This window comes from Elgaria multicarinata, chromosome 3 (assembly GCF_023053635.1).
Source record: "Elgaria multicarinata webbii isolate HBS135686 ecotype San Diego chromosome 3, rElgMul1.1.pri, whole genome shotgun sequence".
NCBI lineage: Eukaryota > Metazoa > Chordata > Lepidosauria > Squamata > Anguidae > Elgaria > Elgaria multicarinata.
The window spans coordinates 170,826,333-170,849,205 of record NC_086173.1 but is presented as its reverse complement, the minus strand read 5'-3'; the positions used below and the strand labels follow the sequence as shown (position 1 = coordinate 170,849,205).

At 49.3% G+C, this 22,873-nt stretch overlaps 1 protein-coding gene across 1 annotated transcript; it reads left to right on the top strand.

The window, feature by feature from the left end:
* Positions 1-4,994: 4,994 nt before the first annotated feature.
* Positions 4,995-21,508, top strand: LOC134395773 (major histocompatibility complex class I-related gene protein-like). The gene is made up of 4 exons (XM_063121935.1): positions 4,995-5,238; positions 16,420-16,692; positions 18,202-18,499; positions 21,424-21,508. The coding sequence occupies exons 1-4, from the start codon at positions 4,995-4,997 to the stop codon at positions 21,506-21,508; spliced, it is 900 nt and encodes a 299-aa protein (XP_062978005.1).
* Positions 21,509-22,873: the final 1,365 nt, after the last annotated feature.

Here is a 22,873-nt window from a genome sequence, read left to right as displayed (position 1 = left end):
CACCCATGAGGAATGTGCAGGCAGCCTCCTGGATTTACTCGAGGCCTCTCTCCTTCTAGCCTTGGTCTCCTTTTCCACTACACTCCCCCTGACAAACTCCTGTTTGCTCCCCCTGTTTGCTCTCTCTCTCTGGGAGCTGGCTTCCTTTTGTAGCTTCTAGTCCAGCTGGGGCAGCTCCTCTTCTCTGCTTCTGCTCAGCTTGGAGTCAGGAAACAGAATGAGACTCCCTGCTCACTCAGCTGCTGAGAGCAATCAGTCCACACCCCTTCAGGCCCTGCAGCAGTTCTCAGGACATGCCCCTTGACTCAGCACTCCGGAGCACATGGCAAGCACATGGTCTCTTTGAATAGGCAGCCTCCTGGATTTACTCCAGGCCTCTCTCCTCCTAGCCTTGGTTTCCTCTTCCACTACACTCCCCCCAACAAACTCCTGTTTGCTCCCCCTGTTTGCTCGCTCTGATTACTCACTCTCTGGGGGATGGCTTCCTTTTGTAGCTTCTAGTTCAGCTGGGGCAGCTCCTCTTCTCTTCTCTGCTCAGCTAGGAGTCAGGAAACAGAATGGGATGTCCCTTGCCTCTGCATTTGTGTGGATACAGCAGATTCTTTCTTCTCCCCTGTTTGGATCACTTACAGTCCAGAGACACCGGTTCTGGTGACAAACTGAGCCAACAGTTGGCGATGTCCCATGTGGTGATGGTTGGGCTCATCTCAAGATCAAGGACCACACAAAGCCTCAGAGATCCCTCCAATACATGGAGTAATCTGACCAGGTAGCAGATCTGAAACAAGATGGAGAGATGGGTGGGTGAGGAATTATCTAGAAGGACAAGAAATTGCCAAAAGCCTCCAGAGGGAGATCTGAGCTCCAGCCATCAGATCTGCAGGACATCTTGCCATACACAGACCATTGGCTTGAACCAGCACATGGCTCCTGAGATTTCATCACATTGACTTCATCCCAGATAAGATTCACACTGTCTCTTGTTTTCTTCTTTCTGCATCCTGAAGAGCCTTGCTGTCAGCAGACATTGAAGCCCACACATGTGAGGCAACAGAGACAGAGTGGACCCTCCTCTGTGTTATAGATTCTCATGTGTGCTTTGGGGATGTCTTCTTCATTCCCAACAAGCTAGCTGTATCCTATCCCTATTGACTGCTTGGTGCTGGGGTGACTTGGGCCTTGTGTCCTGTCACATCCATCCCAAAGACACTTTTACACTAGAAGGAAGACTTTGGACTGGATTTATGTAGAATTGCCCAGAGAAACATTGGGCTCTCATTGATTTCCTTTCCAAGAGTTATAGTTATGTTGCCAACATTTGATGGTAAGCAGTTCGTCAAGACAAAACTGGCGACTTCCCTCTTTTTGTCCTGTAAATAATATCTGAGTCAGGCTGGGAAGTCCTGAGGTGGCCACAAAGGAGCTGGCATCAACCCAAGGCTCTCTCTCTCTCTCTCTCTCTCTGTCTGTCTCTCTCTCACGTGATCATTTTAACAAGTGTCAATGAGATGAATAAATATCTTTTTCAAGAAGTTCTGAAAGGTGTTGAAAAGAGCCTGCTCCATTACTCTCTGTATTTCATATAATCATAGAATAGCAGAGTTGGAAGGGGCCTACAAGGCCATCGAGTCCAACCCCCTGCTCAAGGCAGGAATCCACCCTAAAGCATCCCTGACAGATGGTTGTCCAGCTGCCTCTTGAAGGCCTCTAGTGTGGGAGAGCCCACCACCTCCCTAGGTAACTGATTCCATTGTCGTACTGCTCTAACAGTCAGGAAGTTTTTCCTGATGTCCAGCTGGAATCTGGCTTCCTTTAACGTGAGCCTGTTATTCCTTGTCCTTCACTCTGGGAGGATCGAGAAGAGATGCTGGCTCTCCTCTGTGTGACAACCTTTTAAGTATTTGAAGAGTGCTATCATGGGGGGATCTACACTACTGCTTTAAAGAATTTTAAAGCGCTTTATAACAATTTTGACAACTGATGGGGCCCAGGACACACTGCATATACAGGTTTCAAAACGTTTTCAAAGTGCTTTAAAGCGCTTTAAAAGCAATAGTGTAGATCCCCCCACCGTGTCTCCCCTCAATCTTCTCTTCTCTGGGGTAAACATGCCCAGTTCTTTCAGTCTCTCTTCATAGGGCTTTGTTTCCAGACCCCTGATCATCCTGGTTGCCCTCCTCTGAACATGCTCCAGCTTGTCTGCGTCCTTCTTGAATTGTGGAGCCCAGAACTGGACGCAATACTCTAGATGAGGCCTAACCAGGGCCAAATAGAGAGGAACCAGGACCTCACATGATACAACGTATCCAAGGTGTGTGCACAAAATTCTGCAGGGCTGAAGATCTCTCCCCACCCCCGTTTCCATGGATGACCTATAACATTTTGCTGCCATTAATAAAAGACGAAGAGTTATCCCTACACACACACACATACACAAGCTTTCCCACCTACCAACTGGCAGAAGAATCTTACCTCAACCCTGGGAATGGGGTATCCTCTTCCACTGAACCAGGGGGCCAGCAAGCCAACCTTGGGGAGGCAGGAGCCGTCGTAAACAGAGCTCTGTCCATCAAGACAGAGAATATAGAAGAACAAGTCTTTCAGAAGAAGGATCAGCATGGCTTCTGAAAAAGTAACTCCTATCTCACTAAATGTTTAGTGTGTGGGAGTGAGAAATTTGAGTGGGGTATTAGGCAGTCAAATACCTTGAGCCAGCTCTGCTTATACAGTGTGAGAAAGGCTGTTGAACCGTGAAACAAGGCCAGGAATCCATATTTCTAATTATTGAAACCGCATTGCTTAAAGTCATTAGATAATCCCTTGTGCCAGCGCCAGCATTTCTGTTCCAAACTATAATCCCAGATCAGTACAGGGATAAACCTTAGGTCTAGCTATGGCCCCAGTTCCCTGCCTTTGATGATCCCTCCCTCCCCAAGTCTGGGTGATGGTGAGAATCACTGAGAGATCGAGACACCAGATTGTCTAGCACAGAGTCTCGATTTTTCAGGCAAGTTCTACCCAGCAACTGATAAAATGCAAATTTTCCCGATTGGTTCCCTCTTGGCCAATCCCAAGCCTCGGGGGGGGGGGCTGCTCTGAACTTCTCCTTGCCTTGATGCCAGCCCCACTCAGCCACTTCTGAAGGATCACAACGAGAGATCCGCTCCAGAAACAGCTTGTGTGCAAAAAACAAAACAAAACATCATGCTCACTGGTTGTACGCTCTCGGGGCATCTCTTGCTGGGTTCATCTGTTTTCCTGCTTCTGGGAAGATGCTTTGGTGAGTACTGATGGGTGGTACTTCTTTCCAGGGAAGCCATCACTTGCCCTCAGTCTAACAAGGGTGAGATTCGTGGAAAGAGGAGAACATGAACTTCTCCTCCTGCCCGTGTTCCTCAGCAATACAGCTTGAGTTACAAGGAGCAGGAATTCCTCTGCTTGCTGCTACTTTTAGCTTTTGCATAGACACATCATTGCTGCCAAAAGAGAACCCTGAGAAACACCCCTCGATTTCTGAACTGTTGATGGCGAGGATGCACAGGGCTGGTGCCAAACTATTTTGTGCCCTCGGCAAGGTGAGCTACTTGCACCCCCAATACAGATGGGCAGGGGGGCACTTAAGCAGGCCAGGGGAGAAGGCAAGCAAGCGCCTCTCCTGCCATGGAACTCGCTGCCCCTGCTCTCACTGCTGACGGCACACCCAAGTCTCCAGCCTCAAGGAGCTTCCAGTCTTAAGTTCTTAAAGTTGCTGTAATATTTTTGGTGCCTGCAGCTCCTTCAGCATTGTGTGGGCGCCTGCATTGGCTTGTTCACACCTCCTTTGCCTAAATAAAGTGACGAACAACTCGCTGGGTGTATGCTTGTGCATGCCTCTGTGTGTGTGTGCGTGTGTTGCAGGGGTGTAGAAGTTAGCATGTGATTCAATTAAATGCATCGTGGAATCTGGGTCAGGACGGGGTGGGCCTGGCTGCCAGTTCTGAGGCAGCGATTCAGAGCGAGGAAATGTGGTTTGCGTGAGGCGGCTTTGTGAGGCGGGCAGAGAAGAGGCGGCCGCTGTTCCAGAAAACGGGTTGGGGGAAGAGGCCCTAGCAAAACCATCATCTGGTGAAGAGATAGCCGATCTACACCAAGCAGGATATAACACTTTTAAAACGGCATGAAAACCGTATATGTAATGAGCTTTATCACACTAGCATTATACTGCGCAATCACTGCGAACCGCGTGCAAAGGACTCCGAAGTTTTCCAGACTGTAAAGTGCTCCCACACATCCTGCTTTAATTGTGCTATAAAAGCAAAAGACTTGCCGTATTTTGATACTAGATTTCGAGCGTATCTTCCGAGTGGCCACTGGGGTGCAGGAGCAGGATTTGTGATCTGCAACATATTCAGCTTGTGATCTGCAACAATTCCAAGATCCTTCTCGTTTGTAGTATTGCTGAGCCAAGTATCCCCCATCTTGTAACTGTGCATTTGGTTTCTCTTTCCTAGTTGTAGAACTTGGCATTTATCGCTGTTAAATTTTCAGCCCAGCACTCCAGCCTATCAAGATCACTTTGAAGTTTGTTTCTGTCTTCCATGGTATTAGCTATCCCACCCAATTTTGTGTCATCTGCAAATTTGATAAGTGTTCCCTGCACCTCCTCGTCAAAATCAATTGGATCTTCTCTATGCATGTCTATCAACTGTTGGGTCAACTAAGGCCACAGCTAGACCTAAGGTTTATCCTGGGATCATCCAGGGTTCGCCCCTGCCTGAGCACTGGATTCCCTGTGTGTCACCTAGATGAACAGGTTTGACCCCTGGACGATCCAGGGATAAACCTGAGGACTAGCTATGGCCTAAGTCTCTCCCTGCCTTCATGGAGGAAGAAGGATTATGGGAAGGGAGACCGTTTCCAGAGGTGGCTTGGTGGGGGGGGGGGCTTAGCTACAGCCCTCTTATCTCTGCCCCTCTTCCTTTGCAGGCTTCTCATCACCCTCTCTGCATCTTGGCATGGTAATATGGGACACTGGCCAAGAGCTGCCGACATTTCTACTTTCAGCATACCTGGATGACCAGCTTTGTGGTTATTACGACAGCAGCACGAGGCGGTTCGTTCCTCGAGGCCCCTGTATAAAGAAAGCAGAGGAGGATGACCCCTCCCTTTGGGACGTCTACACTGAGAGGGCATCTGGTGTGGAGCTCGGTTTCAGGCGTCACCTGCTCGTCCTGTTGAAACACCGCAAACAGAGTGAGGGTGAGTAAAGAGCAGGATGGCATGGATCCATTTAGGTTCCTCCCAGGAGATAGGGAGAGGCAGCCATGATGTATGTGTGGTTAGCGGGGAGTTGTCCCGTTTTCAATCCACACCCTCCCCCTTTCCTAAATTTCACCAATGAACATCTTGGAGGGGAGTGTGTTCTCTCTGCCTTCTTGCAAGTGGCGGCATGGTGATGGGTGAAGTAAGCAAGCCCAGGCATGGTCTTAAGCTCTTAGTTGACACTGCATCACGCTTGAGACATTAGGGTGTGCCTGGGCTTCATCCCACATACCTGCTTCCCTCGGATTATCTCCGTAGCACTAAGCTTTCATGGTTGTTGTGTTTTTGCTACCGGGTGACAGCGATCCTTTGCATACCAGGAAGTGAGTTTAAGGGGGGAAATGTAAAAAAATCATTAAAAAAATCAACGGATGACCCAATTCAATTCAAATTTTGTATGCTTAAAGCTCTCCCTAATATCTATTACTGTGCCAATTTTGGTGTCTTTAGCTTTAAAGCTTACATAGATGTAAGCATTTCTTTAAAATCCTGCTCCTGGGCCCCAGTGGTGGCTCAGAAGATATGCTCAAAATGTAGGGGCTAAATACGGCGTATCATTTGGCTTTATTGCACAATTAAGGTAGGATGCCTGGGAGTACTTCACAATCAAAGCAGATTATAAGGTGGAAAACTTCTGAGTCCTTTGCATGCAATTCGCAGTGATTGCACAGTATAACGCTGATGTGATAAAGCTCTTATACTGAAAATTAAAAAAGAAGTAAAGCCGCATTTTCCTCTAGCCTAGCTACGCTTTCACCTCTAGGCTTTGGCCTAGCTTATCTTCCAGCCTTCTCCTGATTGTTCTTCTTCAGAGCTTTTCTCTGTTCCAAAACAGTTTCTCTCAGCGGCTCTCTGCAACTTTCTCTGCCATTCCCAGTGTCCTGTGTGCTGTTAACTTTACTCATTTTTATACCCTCCCACAGAACTGAAACATGGAATCAGGTGACCTAAAACTGGGGAAATGAAACTCAGGAATGCCCCCTTTCATCAGGAGATTTTTAGGCCTTCAGGCTTAAACCAAACCCAAACCTGTGCAAGCCTCAAACCTTCACAGTATACCATATTTCTTCGATTCTAAGACGCCATCGATTCTAAGGCGCACCCCATTTTTATAGATGTTTATTTGAGAAAAAAGGGCATCTTAGAATCGAAGAAATACGAACAAAGGCACAGGCCATAGCTAGACCTAAGGTTTATCCCTGGATCGTCCAGGGGTCAAACCTGTTCATCTAGGTGACACACAGGGGATCCAGTGCTCAGGCAGGGGCGAACCCTGCATGATCCCAGGATAAACCTTAGGTCTAGCTGTGGCCACACACTCTACCAACATAACTGGCTTCCTCCTTAAGCATTCCTCACAGCCACTTCCCTACTCTAGCCTTACAGAAAAAGGACGGTAACATACAGCCCAATTTCCCCGCGCTAATCTCTCCCAAAAGCGCCGAGCCCGCCCCTGCACGATTACGCGCAGGGTGGGGAGAGCGGCTGGAGCACAGAGCAATAGGCGCTATCCGAGGACCGTCATGTGCTCGAGACCCTCTCTCGCCCCCTCTCTTGGAAAGAGGCGAGAGCTGCTCCTCATCTCGTGGCCTCCTCCGCTATTTCTACCGAGACAGGATTTGTGTGTGTGTGTGTGTGTGTGTGTGTGTGTGTGTGTGTTTTGTTTTGCGATCCCATCCGATCTCTTTCTCTCTCCCCAATTCTGGGTTGCCGGAGGGTTCACGCCCCGCCCATTTGGCTGGGGCCTTGCGCCAGGCTTTTGCTCTCCTGCTTCCCGTCTCGCGTCGGCTCCGGTGAGCCGGGAAGGTCAGTGCAACTGCGATTCACAGGCGAGACAGAGCAGGCAGGGCACAAAGGGCGGTAGATGGTTGCTGCTGCTGTCTCCCCCACACACACCCTTTTTCTCCACAGGACGCGGGAAGTGGTGTGTGCTTAACCCCACACCAACAAACTGTTGCTTGCTTGCTGTGATTGCCCTGAGGCGGGGGCTAAGGATTAAGCCGCTCCCCTTTTTTCTTCCTTTTATCTCTCTTGCAAATGTATGTTGCTGTGCAGGGAAGGGTTAGAGGCGATTATTACCGTATTTCTTCGATTCTAAGACGCCATCGATTCTAAGGCGCACCCCATTTTTAGAGCTGCTTATTTAGGGGGAAAAAGTGTGTCTTAGAATCAAATAAATACGGTAATAAAATCTTCGAATGGTTTGCACGTAGTTGTACAAAATCATGCCCGGTGTGGGGAATGTGGATGGGGAGACATCTCTCTCTCTCTCTCTCTCTCTCTCTCTCTCTCTCTCTCCCTCTCTCTCTCAAAATACTAGACCCTGGGGTCATCCCACGAAGCTGATTGGTGGGAGATTTAGGACAGATAAAAGGAAGGACATTGTCACACAGTGTATAGCTAAACTTTGGAACTCACTACCGCAAGATGTAGTGATGGCCACCAATTTGGATGGCTTTGAAAGGGGTTGGATAAATTCCTGGAGGAGAAGGCTATCAAGGGCTACTAGCCCTGATGGCTAAGTACAACTTCTAGGATCAGAGGCAGTAAGCCTATCTACATGGGTGGATCATGGGCAGGAGGGTGCTGTAGCACTCATGTCCTGCTTGTGGTTGACATCTGGTTGTCCTATGTGTGAAAAGAGTGCTGGACTAGAGGGACCCTTGGTCTGATCCAGCATTAGTCTTATTATGGTCTTATGCCTTATATTGGATCAGAACTTTAGTCCATCAAAGCCCAGTATTGTTGACATTGACTGGCAGGAATTCTCCATGGTTTCAAGCAGGAGTGTTTCTGTAGCCTTACTTGGAGATGCCTTCTGCATGGAAAAGCATGTCCATGGAGCAAAATCCCCTACACATTACCTGAAATACCCTTAAATATCCTCCACTAACAGAGGTGGGTGATGGGGGAACTGAAGCAAAACAAACAAAATCTGAACAGTGGACGGGTGGTAGAGTGTGAGGTCTTTTCTACATGAGGCATTTATCATGAACTCCCGGTTGGTCACTCATGGAGGTTCACAGGTTCTATACATGACGTTGTCATCCTCCAGGACACTTCCTGCTCTTCGCAAGCTTTCTCATGGTGTTTTTTGGTGATGACAAAAGTCTGGCATTTTCCCCCTCTCGCAATGAAATGCTTTAACTCTGTAGTGTACTAAAGCCATCGTGGATTATTGAAAATGAGCTTAACTATGAGCTCATAGGGTGAGCCTATGAAAAGGAGGAGAGGGCTACAAGTTCAATCGCAGCTTTTAAAGCTCAGCTAAAAACTTTTCTTTTTCCTAAAGCTTTTAAAAATTGATGTTGTTTGGACTTTATACTGTTAGTTTTACCCTACCCTGTGCCTGTTTGCATTCTCTTCCCCTCCTTATTGCTTTACTATGATTTTAATAGAATGTAAGCCTATGCGGCAGGGTCTTGCTATTTCTGTTTTACTCTGTACAGCACCATGTACATTGATGGTGCTATATAAATTAATTAATAATAATAATAATAATAATAATAATAATAATAATAATGTATCTTTAACAGTTGCATAGAAAAGGGAATTTCAGCAGGTGTCATTTGCATATATATGCAGAACCTGGTGAAATTCCCTCTTCATCACAACAGAAAGGAACCGATCTAATCTCACAAGGTAGGGTGACCATATTTGTCATGCCCTGCATAGAGATGGAGTCAGGAGATGAGGAGGAGGTGGCAGAGGCTGGACCTAGTACCGAGAAGCCCAGCTCAGGTAGTGAGGAGGCTGGACTGGCAGAGACTGTGGCAGAGCCTCAGGGAGAAGAGCCAAGGCCAGCTGGGAGCTCTGCTAGCTCTGAGGGCCTGATGCCAGCAAAGACTACGGAGGAGCCGCAGAGGTCTGAGGAGGAGGCGGAGAAGCCTGGTTTCAGCCAGTTGCGGGCGGAGAAGGCAACCAGACGCCGGTCTCGCCGCCTCCACCAGAAACACCAGGCAATTAGGGATCAGCTGAGAGGCCATGACTCAGCACTCTGACTAAGGATAAAAGTGCAGCTGTGAGCCATGCAAAGTTGTCAGAGATTATCTGAGCATTCTGGCGGAAGCCTTTGCTCTTGGATCTTGTGACCTCGTGCCTTGTTCCTGAATGCCTGGATTCTGATTCCTGTCTTGATTCCTGGACCCCGTGACCACGTCTGCCTACTCTGGATTCCTGCTTCGACCTTGGACCGGTTTGTGACTACGTCTTGCCTGTTGTTGCCCCTGACTCTGGACTGTGTTACTGGGTTGTCGCTGACTGTTGGCTGTGTTTGAACTTGGACTGCATTATCGAATCTCCTCTTTGCCACGCTCCCTTGACTTTGGACTGGACATTGACTACTCTACAAGCCTGCTCCTTGAACTGTTCCTGTTCCTTGACTTCTGCAGTCAAACCCCCGTTTTCCCCTCCTTTCCGTGCACTGTTTAGCTTCTGTAAATAAACACCTTCATTGCCTAGCTACCGGCTGGTCTTATCTTTCTTTGTCAAGCCATTTGGCGGCTTTCCCGGACAGAATAATCTCTGACCTGGCTGACAAAGAAAAGCAAAAGCAATGGAAGAGTTAGTGCAGAGGAATCAGCAGCTGGAGACACTGGTGGCTCAATTGCAAATGGCCGTGGCTGTGTTACAAATGCAAGCTGCTCAACCCCCGCCCCCCCTCGAAGGAGTAAGTGTTTGGCTGCTCTGCCTGAGAAATTCTCTGGCAATCCACAGCAGCTGGAAGGCTTTGTGGCACAATGCCAGCTGCATTTTCGAATCTGGCCAGAGGATTTCCCCACGGACACCCACAAGGTGGCTTTCCTCATCAGCCTCCTGTCTGGACCAGCACAGCGATGGGCCACCCCATATTTGCTTCAGAGCAGCCCTCTCCTGAACCAGCTGGACAATTTTTTAAAGGAAATGCTGGCAACCTGGGGAGATCCAGTCAGGATGGAGACAGCGGAGAGGCGCATCCATCACCTGCACCAGGGGAAGGGCTCAGTGAGGGAGTACACCACTGAGTTCCACCTCATCGCCCAGGACTTGAACTGGAATGATAGTGCCCTCCAAGCCCAGTACCGGTATGGGCTCTCAGATGACGTTCTGGATGAACTGGCCCGAGCTGCTCCACCTGAGTCCCTCGCTCTGCTTATGGAACAAGCTGCCAGGATTGATGGCAGGCTGACCGCCCGCAGGCTAGCCCGAGTACAGACCACGCCCAGGTCTGACGGGTGGGCTTTGCGGGGTCCTGTAGCTTCTCCAGAGACGCCTGCCACTCCAACCAGGATTCCTGTGCCTAGCCCACCAGAGGAGCCGATGCAGCTAGGAGGAGCCCATCCACGCCTTTCAGCAGCAGAAAAGGAGCGGAGGAGAGGAGCTGGGCTTTGCCTCTATTGTGGGCAGGGGGGCCATTTTGCCCGTGTGTGTCCCCTCAAGCAGCGAGGGGGCCCCTTGTTGGGAAACGGACCCTCCCAGGCTTAGTTGGGGTTGGAAGCCTGGGAGAACCGGTGTCAGCCGCTACCCCACCCCATTCAGAACCCCGAAGGGATCCGCTCTTGGTCACAGCCACCCTTAGGGGGCAGGAGGGCCAGGTGATGTCAGTGGGTGCCATGATAGACTCTGGGGCATCCAATAGCTTTATGGACCTGGGGTTTGCCATCCAGCATCAGGTCCCGCTGCAGCGACTGGAAGAACTCCGGCCGGTGGAGACCATTGATGGAAGGCTTCTGAAGTCAGGCCCCATGACCCAACAAATGGAGGTGCTGACTATGGAAATCCAGGGCCATGTGGAATGGGTCCAGTTTTTTGTGGCTGCTGTTCTGCACTTCCCATTGGTTCTTGGAATGCCCTGGCTGACCCAGCATGACCCCTGTATATCGTGGACTCGGCGGGAGGTGCTGTTTGCGTCGCCCTACTGCCAGGAGCACTGTTGGCCCGAACAGATCCCTGCAGCCCCGGAAACAACTCCCAGGGAACCTTCTGGCAGTCTACCCGCAAAATATCAGGAGTTTGCGGGAGTCTTCGATAAAAAGGAGGCTGAGCGACTGCCTCCACACCGGGCATATGACTGTGCCATAGACTTGGTTCCAGGGGCCCCTATACCGGCGGGGTGCCTGTATTCCTTGTCTGAACCGGAACTGGCCGCCCTACGGGACTTTTTGGAGTCCAACCTGAGGAAGGGATTCATCAGGCCATCCACATCGCCTGCAGGGGCTCCGGTCCTCTTCGTGAAGAAGAAAAACACGAGCGAACTCCACCTCTGTAATGATTACAGAGCCTTGAACAGAATTACCATCCGCAACCGCTACCCGCTACCCCTGATCCCGGAGCTGTTGGAACGCCTTCGTCATGCCCGCGTTTTTACAAAATTGGATCTAAGAGGAGCCTACAACTTGGTGCGTATTCGACCCGGGGATGAATGGAAGACTGCCTTTATGACCCGATATGGCCAGTACGAGTACACGGTCATGCCCTTCGGCCTCTGCAATGCCCCCGGGGTATTTCAGCACTTCGTGAACGATGGGTTCCGGGATTACTTGGATCGGTTCGTGATTGTGTACTTGGACGATTTTCTGATCTATTCCCCGAACCAGACCATCCACGACGTCCATGTGCGGGCGGTACTTCGCAGACTCCAAGAGCACCGCCTCTATGCCAAATTGGAAAAATGCGAGTTCGATCTGATGGAGGTGGAATTTTTAGGGTACCGGATCTCAGCCAAGGGGGTGGAGATGGACCAATCAAAGGTGGAGGCAGTGTTGTCCTGGGAGCTTCCTAGGAACAGGAAGGAGGTTCAGCGATTCTTGGGGTTCGCAAATTTTTATCAGAGGTTCATCCCCAATTTTGCAACCCTCGCTGAGCCTATCACACAGTTGCTCCATGGAAAAACCCCATTCCAGTGGACTACGAGTACCCAGCAGGCCTTTGAGAGGCTAAAGACTAGATTTACCTCTTCCCCAATTTTGCAGCATCCCGACCCTCGGACCCCTTTCGTGGTCGAGACGGACGCCTTGGATGTCGCTATTGGAGCGGTGCTGCTGCAGCCAAACAAGGAGGCCTCTCGGTTGTCGCCTTGTGCCTTCTACTCCAGACAGCTCACGCCCCCAGAACGAAATTACACCATCTGGGAGAAGGAGCTGCTGGCCATTAAGGCGGCTTTTGAGGCGTGGCGGCACTTGCTGGAGGGAGCGGCGCACCCGGTGGAAGTAAGAACAGACCGTTGTAATTTGGAGTACTTACAGACGGCTCAAAAACTGACGCAGCGCCAGAAGCGATGGTCCCTGTTCTTCGTCTGGTTCAATTTTAAACTCAAGTACATCCCACGTTCCCAGAACCGACAGGCGGACGCGTTATCCAGGAAGCCCGAATATGCAACAGAGCTGGGAGAGGAGAAGCGGTCAATGATTCTGCATCCAGAGCATTTTGCAGCTGCACCAGTAGCTTCCACGTTGATCGACCAGATTCGGGACCTACGGGGTCAGGACTCTTTGGTGGCAGCACATGCCAGGGACGATCCCCCCACTCCGTTTTCCATGCGGGACGGCCTTCTGTATCATCGGGGCCGTCTCTATGTCACAATTGTCGGGACACTGTGCTCCGTCTGTGTCACAATTCAAAGCCTGCCAGGCACTTTGGACTGTGCAAAACGCTGCACCTCCTGACTTGGGAATTTTGGTGGCCTTGGGTCCGAGCGGATGTTGCCCGCTATGTGCAAAGCTGCCCAGTCTGCCACCGAGCAAAGGATTTGCGGGGGCAGCCGGCGGGGCTACTGCACCCCTTGGCGACTCCTTCAGGGCCCTGGCGGGTGATTTCAATGGATTTTATAACGGACCTTCCTCTGTCTGCAGGCCATACCACCATCTTCGTGGTAGTAGATTTATTTTCGAATATGGCCCATTTTGTACCTTGCGTAGGGATGCCCACGGCGAAAGAAACGGAGAGGCTCTTTGTAAATCAGGTGTTCAGGTACCATGGCCTCCCAGAGGGAATAGTCTCAGACCGTGGAGTTCAGTTTACGGCTAGGTTCTGGAAGAGTCTCCTCCAGCTGTTAGACATCAAGGCCCACATGTCGTCAGCATACCATCCCCAGATGGACAGTCAGACGGAGCGAACTAACGGCACGCTGGAACAGTACCTACGCTGTTATACAAACTATCAGCAGGATGACTGGGCGGAGTTGCTCCCCTTGGTGGAGTTTGCGTACAACAACTCGGTCCATGCCTCCACCCAGCAGACCCCTTTTTTCTCAACAGGGGGTTTTCATCCTCGATGGTTTCCAGCAGTCGTTCCCTCCTCGGCGGTCCCTGCAGCAGACCAGTGGTTGCGGGAATTGCAGGCAGCTCGGTCATTGCTTCTAGAACAGTTGGAGGTAGCCAAGGAAGCATACAAGGCCGGGGCAGATCGGAAGCGGCAGGAAGGACCTCCTTTAAAGGTCAGGGACTGAGTCTGGCTGTCGACCCGAAATCTGCCTCTTCGACGGCCGTGCAGGAAGCTGGACGCTCGGTTCATGGGGCCATACCTGATAACTGCAGAGGTCAATCCAGTGGCGTTCCGGCTACAGCTTCCTCAGACGTTACGCATACACCCGGTCTTCCACCGCTCATTGCTAGTCCCGGCGACTGGGGTGCGGCCGGATTCGAGGGCAGGGCCTCCTCCTGCTCCAGTACTCGTGGATGGGGAGGAGGAATTCGAGGTGGCACAGGTGTTGGACTCTCAGAGGCACCATGGTCGACTCCAGTATCTGATTGACTGGGTGGGCTATGGTCCTGAGGAGCAATCATGGGAACCAGCCTCGGAGGTCCACGCACCAATCTTGGTTCATGACTTCCACCGCCGTTATCCCAGGAAGCCTGGCCCTCGGGGTTCGGGGAAAGGGGATAATGGAGGGGGGAGTAGTGTCATGCCCTGCATAGAGATGGAGTCAGGAAATGAGGAGGAGGTGGCAGAGGCTGGACCTAGTACCGAGAAGCCCAGCTCAGGTAGTGAGGAGGCTGGACTGGCAGAGACTGTGGCAGAGCCTCAGGGAGAAGAGCCAAGGCCAGCTGGGACCTCTGCTAGCTCTGAGGGCCTGATGCCAGCAAAGACTACGGAGGAGCCGCAGAGGTCTGAGGAGGAGGCGGAGAAGCCTGGTTTCAGCCAGTTGCGGGCGGAGAAGGCAACCAGACGCCGGTCTCGCCGCCTCCACCAGAAACACCAGGCAATTAGGGATCAGCTGAGAGGCCATGACTCAGCACTCTGACTAAGGATAAAAGTGCAGCTGTGAGCCATGCAAAGTTGTCAGAGATTATCTGAGCATTCTGGCGGAAGCCTTTGCTCTTGGATCTTGTGACCTCGTGCCTTGTTCCTGAATGCCTGGATTCTGATTCCTGTCTTGATTCCCGGACCCCGTGATCACATCTGCCTACTCTGGATTCCTGCTTCGACCTTGGACCGTTTGTGACTACGTCTTGCCTGTTGTTGCCCCTGACTCTGGACTGTGTTACTGGGTTGTCGCTGACTGTTGGCTGTGTTTGAACTTGGACTGCATTATCGAATCTCCTCTTTGCCACGCTCCCTTGACTTTGGACTGGACATTGACTACTCTACAAGCCTGCTCCTTGAACTGTTCCTGTTCCTTGACTTCTGCAGTCAAATCCACGTTTTCCCCTCCTTTCCCTGCACTGTTTAGCTTCTGTAAATAAACACCTTCGTTGCCTAGCTACCGGCTGGTCTTATCTTTCTTTGTCAAGCCATTTGGTGGCTTTCCCGGACAATATTTTGGAAACCAAAAAGGAGGACAATATGGCTGCCCTCAAGGAGGTGTGGCCACCCCAACTTGCCCACCCCTAGGCGGGGCCAACTCAACATGTCTGGCCCCCAAGGGGGGCGTGGCCTCAGCCACATGTCTAATTCTACACCTTACAATTAAGACAAAAGTGTTGTACGTGAAATGTTAATATTAAAATCACTGAAATAAAGAACAAGTGAGACATTCAACATTTCAGAAATTAACATTTATTTTCCGATGTGCCCTAGAATATGGGGGTGAGAAAAAAAGGGGAGAGAGAAAAAGGAGGGCAATAGAGAAGACGTTTAAGGGAGACTGTTAGATTGAGAGGAGGCATTTATGGAGGGGGAGACTCCATAAGACTCACCTCTGGAAAACCCACCCACCTACCATCCCCTCACTCACTCACCCACCCACCCTCACCAGCCTTCCTAGCCTGCCCCTCAGGGCACCATAGAAACCACAACGAGCCCCAGGTAGGAGGGAGCCCGCACCGGCACGCCAAAGGCCCAGCTGATAGGAACAGGCCTGGTCCTGCAGCTGCTCACCTAGGCCCTGAGGGCCTCATCCCACAGGGCCGTGAGTTCTCCATGACACGCTGGGTGCTTTCGAGAGGGAGCTGGCAGGGCCACAGACAGGGAAAGCTGGATACACACACCTCCAGCTCCCAAGTGAAGGGGGGGAATTAGGATGGCTGCACTGCTGGCCACCACTGCTGGTGTTGCTGGTCATCGTCATTGTCCGCTGTGCCGCCCGCTGCTGCGCAGAAGCAGCCAGCCAGCTTTGTCTTTAGTGAGCTCTAAATCTAACGAGATCTCAGCTGGGAAGTCTTGCAGGAAACTGGAAGTCTCGCTGGAAGTCCACCCGGGCCAGACAACTGAGTCACCCATGGCCTGCGCCTGAAGATTGGGTGGAGGATGGCCACGCTTCTGGCCACCTACCGTCCATTTGTGCTGGTGTTGCTGGTCGTCGTCGTCATTCTGCTACGCAGAAGCAGCCAGCCAGCCATGTCTTTAGTGAGGTTTAAATCTAACGATATCTCAGCTGGGAAGCCTCTCGGGAAACTGAAAGTCTCGCCGGAAGTCTCGTGAGACTTCCAATTTCCTGGGGAAGAAGGCCAGGTCGATGGGAAAAAGAAGGCCTAACACAACCGTAGGGCCGGGCGCCACCATTTTACCGCTGAGTTGGCCCTCAGCTCCGGTTGCTCTGGTTGGCCTTCTTTTCCAGAGGAGTCCGGACTTCTCCGGTAGGTATGGTCAGTCTACACAAGGAATCCGGAAGCAGAAGCCCTGGTAAAGTTGTGGGAATTTTGCCTGGCATAGAAATTCCCTGGATCTGTTCTGAATTCCTGCCTTCTGTGTTCCTTTAAGGGGTTCTCATCTGGCAGGAGAGGCTTGGCTGCAACCAGGGCAAGGACAGGAGCAAAAGAGGGTATGACCGGTGTGGCTACAACGGGAGGGATTTCATCACCTTTGACTATGAAGCCCTCACCTGGATTGCACTTGATGCAAATGCAGAAGTGATCAAGAGGAAGTGGGAAGCTGACCCAGGCTTTTCCCAGAGAAGGATTGTACAGCAGGAGGACTGCCTTCAGACGCTACAGCAATTCTGGAAATATGGGAAGGAAACTCTGCTGAGAAAAGGTGAGGACGAGAAATGTGCAAGGATGTGGCAGTGGAATGATGGTTTAAGGAAAGGGTAGCATCTTCTTCACCCACCCACCCATCCCTGCACAAACCCTGGACTGCGGGCTTCATCTGGTCATGACTGCGGTGCATGCTTAATGTCAATTTAGGTCCTGTTCCTCTTCAGAAGTTATACTAATCAGAAAGTTTACTAAAATGGACAGGAGGGTGCTGCTACTCTTGTGTCCTGCTTCCGGGTTCCTGGTCGACAGCTGTCTGGCCACTGCGTGAAAAGAATGCTGGACTAGATGGACCATTGGTCTGATCCACCGGCGTGTTATCGCACTCTTGTTATGCCTGGTTTGACTTTTTGCAGCACAGTACTCACATGAGTATTGTTTCAGTTATACCTATGAAGTCGTATTTGCCTTCATGTATTAAGAGTTCAAGTTTGTTCTGTTAGTTTCCCATACTCTGGGCATTAGTAAGTAGACATCAAGGGTCATGTGCTTTGTAGTCTGGCTTTGTTCCTACATTCATAGAATCATAGAATAGCAGAGTTGGAAGGCGTCTACAAGGCCATCAAGTCCAACCCCCTGCTCAATGCAGGAATCCACCCAAAAGCATCCCTGACAGATGGTTGTCCAGCAACATTGTTGTGGACACTATTTTAGGCGCTATTGGAGCTGTTCTCTGTGTTATGGTGCCTGAGCCTTCATCCATAGTTGCCTTGAAGAACATAAAATCATAGAATCATAGAACAGTAGAATTTGAAGGGGCCTATAAGGCCATCGAGTCCAGCCCCCTGCTCAATGCAGGAATCCACCCTAAAGCATCCCTGACAGATGGTTGTCCAGCTGCCTTTTGAAGGCCTCTAGTGCGGGAGAGCCCACAACCTCCCTAGGTAACTGATTGCACCGTTGCACTGCTCTAACAGTCAGGAAGTTTTTCCCGATGTCCAGCTGGAATCTGGCTTCCTTTAACTTGAGCCCGTTATTCCATGTCTTGTACTCTGGGAGGATTGAGAAGAGATCCTGGCCCTCCTGTGTGTGACAACCTTTGAAGTATTTGAAGAGTGCCATCATGTCTCCCCTCAATCTTCTCTGCTCCAGGCTAAACATGCCCAGTTCTTTCAGTCTCTCCTCATAGGGCTTTGTTTTAAGACCCCTGATCATCCTAGTTGCCCTCCTCTGAACACGCTCCAGCTTGTCTGCATCCTTCTTGAATTGTGGGAAGATCCAATTACCTGTTCCATTCCTGTTTAAAACCACTTAGTTTCAAATTTAATGGAATCATAGAATAGCAGAGTTGGAAGGGACCTACAAGGCCATCGAGTCCAACCCCCTGCTCAATGCAGAAATCCACCCTAAAGCATACCCGAAAGATGGTTGTGCAGTTGCCTCTTGAATGCCTCTAGTGTAGGAGACCACAACCTCCCTAGATAACTGGTTCCATCTGTCCCATGTCCTGTGTTATTTGTAACGTTGCCTCCTGTCCATGTAAAGACCATCCTTGTCCTTTCTGCAGAGCCCCCAGCAGTGAAGGTGTCACGCAAGGTGAGCTATGACAGCCTGGAGATCCTCACCTGCCGCGCTCATGGCTTCTACCCCAAAGAGATCAATGCCACCTGGAGGAAGGATGGGAAGCCCTGGGAGCAGGAGACCTCTCCTGGGCGTGTTGTCCCCAACTCAGATGGCACCTACCACACTTGGATCAGCGTCAAGATTGAGCCCAAGGACAGGGACCACTACTGGTGCCACGTGGAACATGCTGGCCTGATGGAGCCGCTGGACCTGGTCTGGCAGGAGTCTGGTGAGAGACTGGGGTGTTGGAGGAGCCTGGCCTCTGGGTGGGGGTGGGTGGGGGTGAGTGTGAGTGTGTGGCAGATTCTGGGAGGGGAGGAAAGAGAAACTCAAAGAAAAGACTCATAACACCCAATATTTGTATGTATGTACTTAATGATTGGTTGATTTAGTTATATTTCTATTCCACCCAATACCCAGAGCTCTCTTTATACGCTTGTTGAGACAACACACTAAGCCATGGTTAGGCTGTTAACCCTTTTGCATTCTCTCTTACTGTCAATGATGTTACGCTTACTCCGGTCAAGGAAGCTCGTAGCCTTGGCTTTATCTTCGACTCCTCGCTCTCCTTTATTCCTCATATTGAGGCAGTAGCTAAATCTTGTCGATTTTTCCTGTATAATATTGCCAGGATTCGATCATTTTTGTCTGTCTCTTCTGCCAAGACGCTTGTTCATGCACTGATTATTTCACGGTTGGACTACTGCAACCTTCTTCTCTCTGGCCTTCCTTCTTCTCACATCAGTCCGTTGGTTTCTGTTCACCACTCTGCCGCAAAGATCATCTTCTTGGCTCGCTGCTCCGACCATGTTACTCCGCTTCTGAAATCTCTTCATTGGCTTCCAATTCACTTCAGAATCCAATATAAACTTCTCCTGTTAACCTTCAAAGCTTTTCACGGTCTAGCTCCTTCCTATCTCTCCTCTCTCATCTCACACTATTGCCCCGCTCGTGCTCTTCGCTCCTCTGATGCCATGTTTCTCGCCTGCCCAAGGGCCTCTACTTCCCTTGCTCGGCTTCGTCCATTTTCGTCTGCTGCCCCTTACGCCTGGAACGCTCTTCCAGAACATTTGAGAACTACAAGTTCAACCACAGCTTTTAAAGCTCAACTAAAAACTTTTCTTTTTCCTAAAGCTTTTAAAACTTGATGTTATGCAGACTTCTACTGTTACTTTCTACTGTTAGTTTTTCCCTACCCTGTGCCTGCTTACCCTACCCTGTGCCTGTTTGCATTCTCTTCCCCTCCTTATTGTTTTACTATGATTTTATTAGATTGTAAGCCTATGCGGCAGGGTCTTGCTATTTACTGTTTTACTCTGTACAGCACCATGTACATTGATGGTGCTATATAAATAAATAATAATAATAAATAATAATAATAATGATTAGTGAGCATGTTTAAACCATGGTGATGTAGTCACTGTGGTTAGGGATGTTGCACACAAGTTCACTCAACACACTAAGCCATAATGGCTCTGTTCCAAAGACACAAAGCCTTATTCATGGTGGTCAAAGTGTCTTCTGAACAGGGCCATTGTTTAGCTCAAGGTTCATAAGCACTGTGGCTTAGTGTCTTGTCTGAACGGGATCAGTCTCTACCTGTGGCTGCTTATGATGCAGGTAATATCCTCTTGTGCTGAATGCAAGCTGGGGAGGGGATGTGATTCCTTTCAGAGGCTTAGGGCGTCCAGTTCTGGGCTCCTCAATTCAAGAAGGATGCAGACAAGCTGGAGCGTGTTCAGAGGAGGGCAACCAGGATGATCAGGGGTCTGGAAACAAAGCCCTATGAAGAGAGACTGAAAGAACTGGGCATGTTTAGCCTGGAGAAGAGAAGATTGAGGGGAGACGGGAGATCTGGGTTCTATTATTATTATTATTATTATTATTATTATTATTATTATTATATTTATTTTATATAGCACCATCAATGTACATGGTGCTGTACAGAGTAAAACAATAAATAGCAAGACCCTGCCGCATAGGCTTACATTCTAATGAATGTAAGCCCACTCGGCCATGGAAACCCACTGGAAACCCTCAGGGCCAGTCACAGACTCTCAGCTCAATCCACCTCACAGGGTTGTTGTTGTGAGGATAAAATGGAGAGGAGGAGGATTATGTATGCCACCTTGGGTTCCTTGGAGGAAGACAGGCGGGATATAATTGCAAAAATAAATAATAAATAAAATAAAATAAAAACTAAATGTATTTAAGAGTATTTTTATGAACCGCCCAGGGAGCTTCGGCTATTGGGTGGTATAAAAATGCAATAAATAAATATTATAGAAAGGAATTGATGGACGTCATCATGAGAAGATTAATTTGACAAACAAACATTTCGGTTTGCCTTAGCCAGATGTTGGAAAGGGAGGTGGGAGAAGGATTCCACTTTGAGCATCATCACACGGGGGAAAATCGCGTTTCCTTTCCGTCGCTTCTCCACCCGCATTTCTGTCCCTCATTACTTCCTCTTTTGAAAGAGGAAGTAAACAACGTGCACGTGGCCCGTTCAGTGGCCCGTTTTGATCGCGCTGCTTCGCCGGCACACAGCAGGAGACAGCGTCAACTTCCACCTTTAAAAATAAGTCAGAGTTACTCTGGGGGTGGGGTTGTCACACAAAGAAAGCTAGAAGGGGTGGGAGGCAGACGACATTGTGAGAGGGACCGGCAAAAATCCATGAGTGCCCCATAACGAGAGTGCAATAAAACGCTTGTCAAATGGAGCTCTTTGGGTCTTTCTTTACTGTTTTGGGTCTGAGACGCATGAATCATCAAGCAATACCTTCCGCTTCCACAAGGGCGTCATACAGTTCCTCACAAAATCATACCCACCACTTTTCAGCCACATACTAGTACCCCAATTTTGAGTGTCTTGTTAGTTAATGAGAGATGCTCCCTGGATTGCCCCCTCCCACTACTATGACTGCTCTTCTATTTTTAAAAAAGATTATTTTTTTTTGAAAGCTGTGGAGATGTTCTGTTCCAGCCTTCTCTGCTGCTACTGCATAGGGTGGTGGGTTTGCTAGAGAACTATAGACGAAATTGTTTTGGGTCTCCTTCAACTATTTTGTCCTTGCAACGAGCAGGGGATTGGACTCGAAGGCCTTATAGGCCCCTTCCAGCTCTACTATTCTATGATTCTATTATTCTTTCTTATTCATTTCAGCCTCAGTGGGTCGCCTTGTGGGAGTCGTCTTCGGGGTCATGGCTGCTGTGCTTATCCTGCCTGGCATCATAATTTACATTTGTAAGAAAGCTAAGGTAATCACTGGGGGCCAGATATCTAAAGACTCAGGCCAGTGTCTGTAAGATGATGGGTTACTAAGTCGGGGCACAAGAGGTTCATCCTGACCTGGGTTAATCAAGCGCTGAAAGGGTTAAATAATTTCCCTGACAAAAGAAGCTGGAAAATGTCCAGAACACTATAAACAAGAGTTGCCTGCAAAGCTAGTTGGACCATCCTCACTCCTCTGGAAGAGACAGGTGCAGCATCTGCCAGGGAGGATTGAGGGTCTGAGTGACCTTATTCATTGCAGTGAAAGGGCAACTCAAATGATGAAGGGCCTGGAGCATCTTGTTGGGTTATTGTGCCAGAACTTTTCTCTCTCTGGAACTCTGTTTGTGCTCAGAAACAAACACTCATCACGCAGGTCTTACACAGCAGAGCTGGTTTATTTCCTTCAGGCTTCTGTGCAGTTCAGTTCAGATCAGCACACTGAGGCATGCACAGAGAGCAGTGATCATAGAGCAGTGATCAGTAAGCAGTGATCAGTTCCATTTTACACAAGTGAGAAACTATATACACATCTTACACAATTCTTATCTACATTACATACAGCTGTGATGAGGCTAACTTAGAATCTTGGCAAGGTTCCCAGAACAGCCTCTATCTCAAGGTAATTGCCCACAGATAGACTTTCTCTGTTTAACCCTGAGATAGCCATACACACACAATTTTAATGACTAAGCAAGTATTTCTTTTCATATACTTAACAGTCCTCCTCTTGTGCATGTTGTTTAAATTGTGTTACAATCTGAGACCCAGCTTTAAAAGCATCTCTTTGTGTTTTACCATTGATACTGGTTTTGTGAATAAATCAGCCAACATCATTTCAGATGGACAATATTCAAGCTTAATCCAGCCCTTCTGAATTATATCTTTCACATGAGAATAACGAACATCCACATGTTTAGTTCTTGGTTTACACTTTTCAGATGTAGCCATACTAATACATGCCTGATTATCCTCAAATATGGTTACTGGTGTCTCAATTTCCAACCTTAGATCAGCAAATAATTGTTTATACCACTCAATCTCATTACAAGCCAGAGATAAACTGATATATTCTGCTTCTGCACTAGAGGTTGCTACACAATTTTGTTTTCTTGTATACCAATCAATCAAAGATTGATTGTAAAAGAATGCTGCTCCACTGGTAGACTTTCTATCAATTGCGTTAGCCCAGTCAGCATCTGCATAAACACAGAAATTTCCATCTTTGTGTGTAGATATTTCCAATTTGTGATTGATTGTACCTTTTAGATATCTCAATACACGTTTTACAGCTGTCCAATCAGTTACAGAAGGTTTTGTCATTTTTCTGCTTAAAAGATTT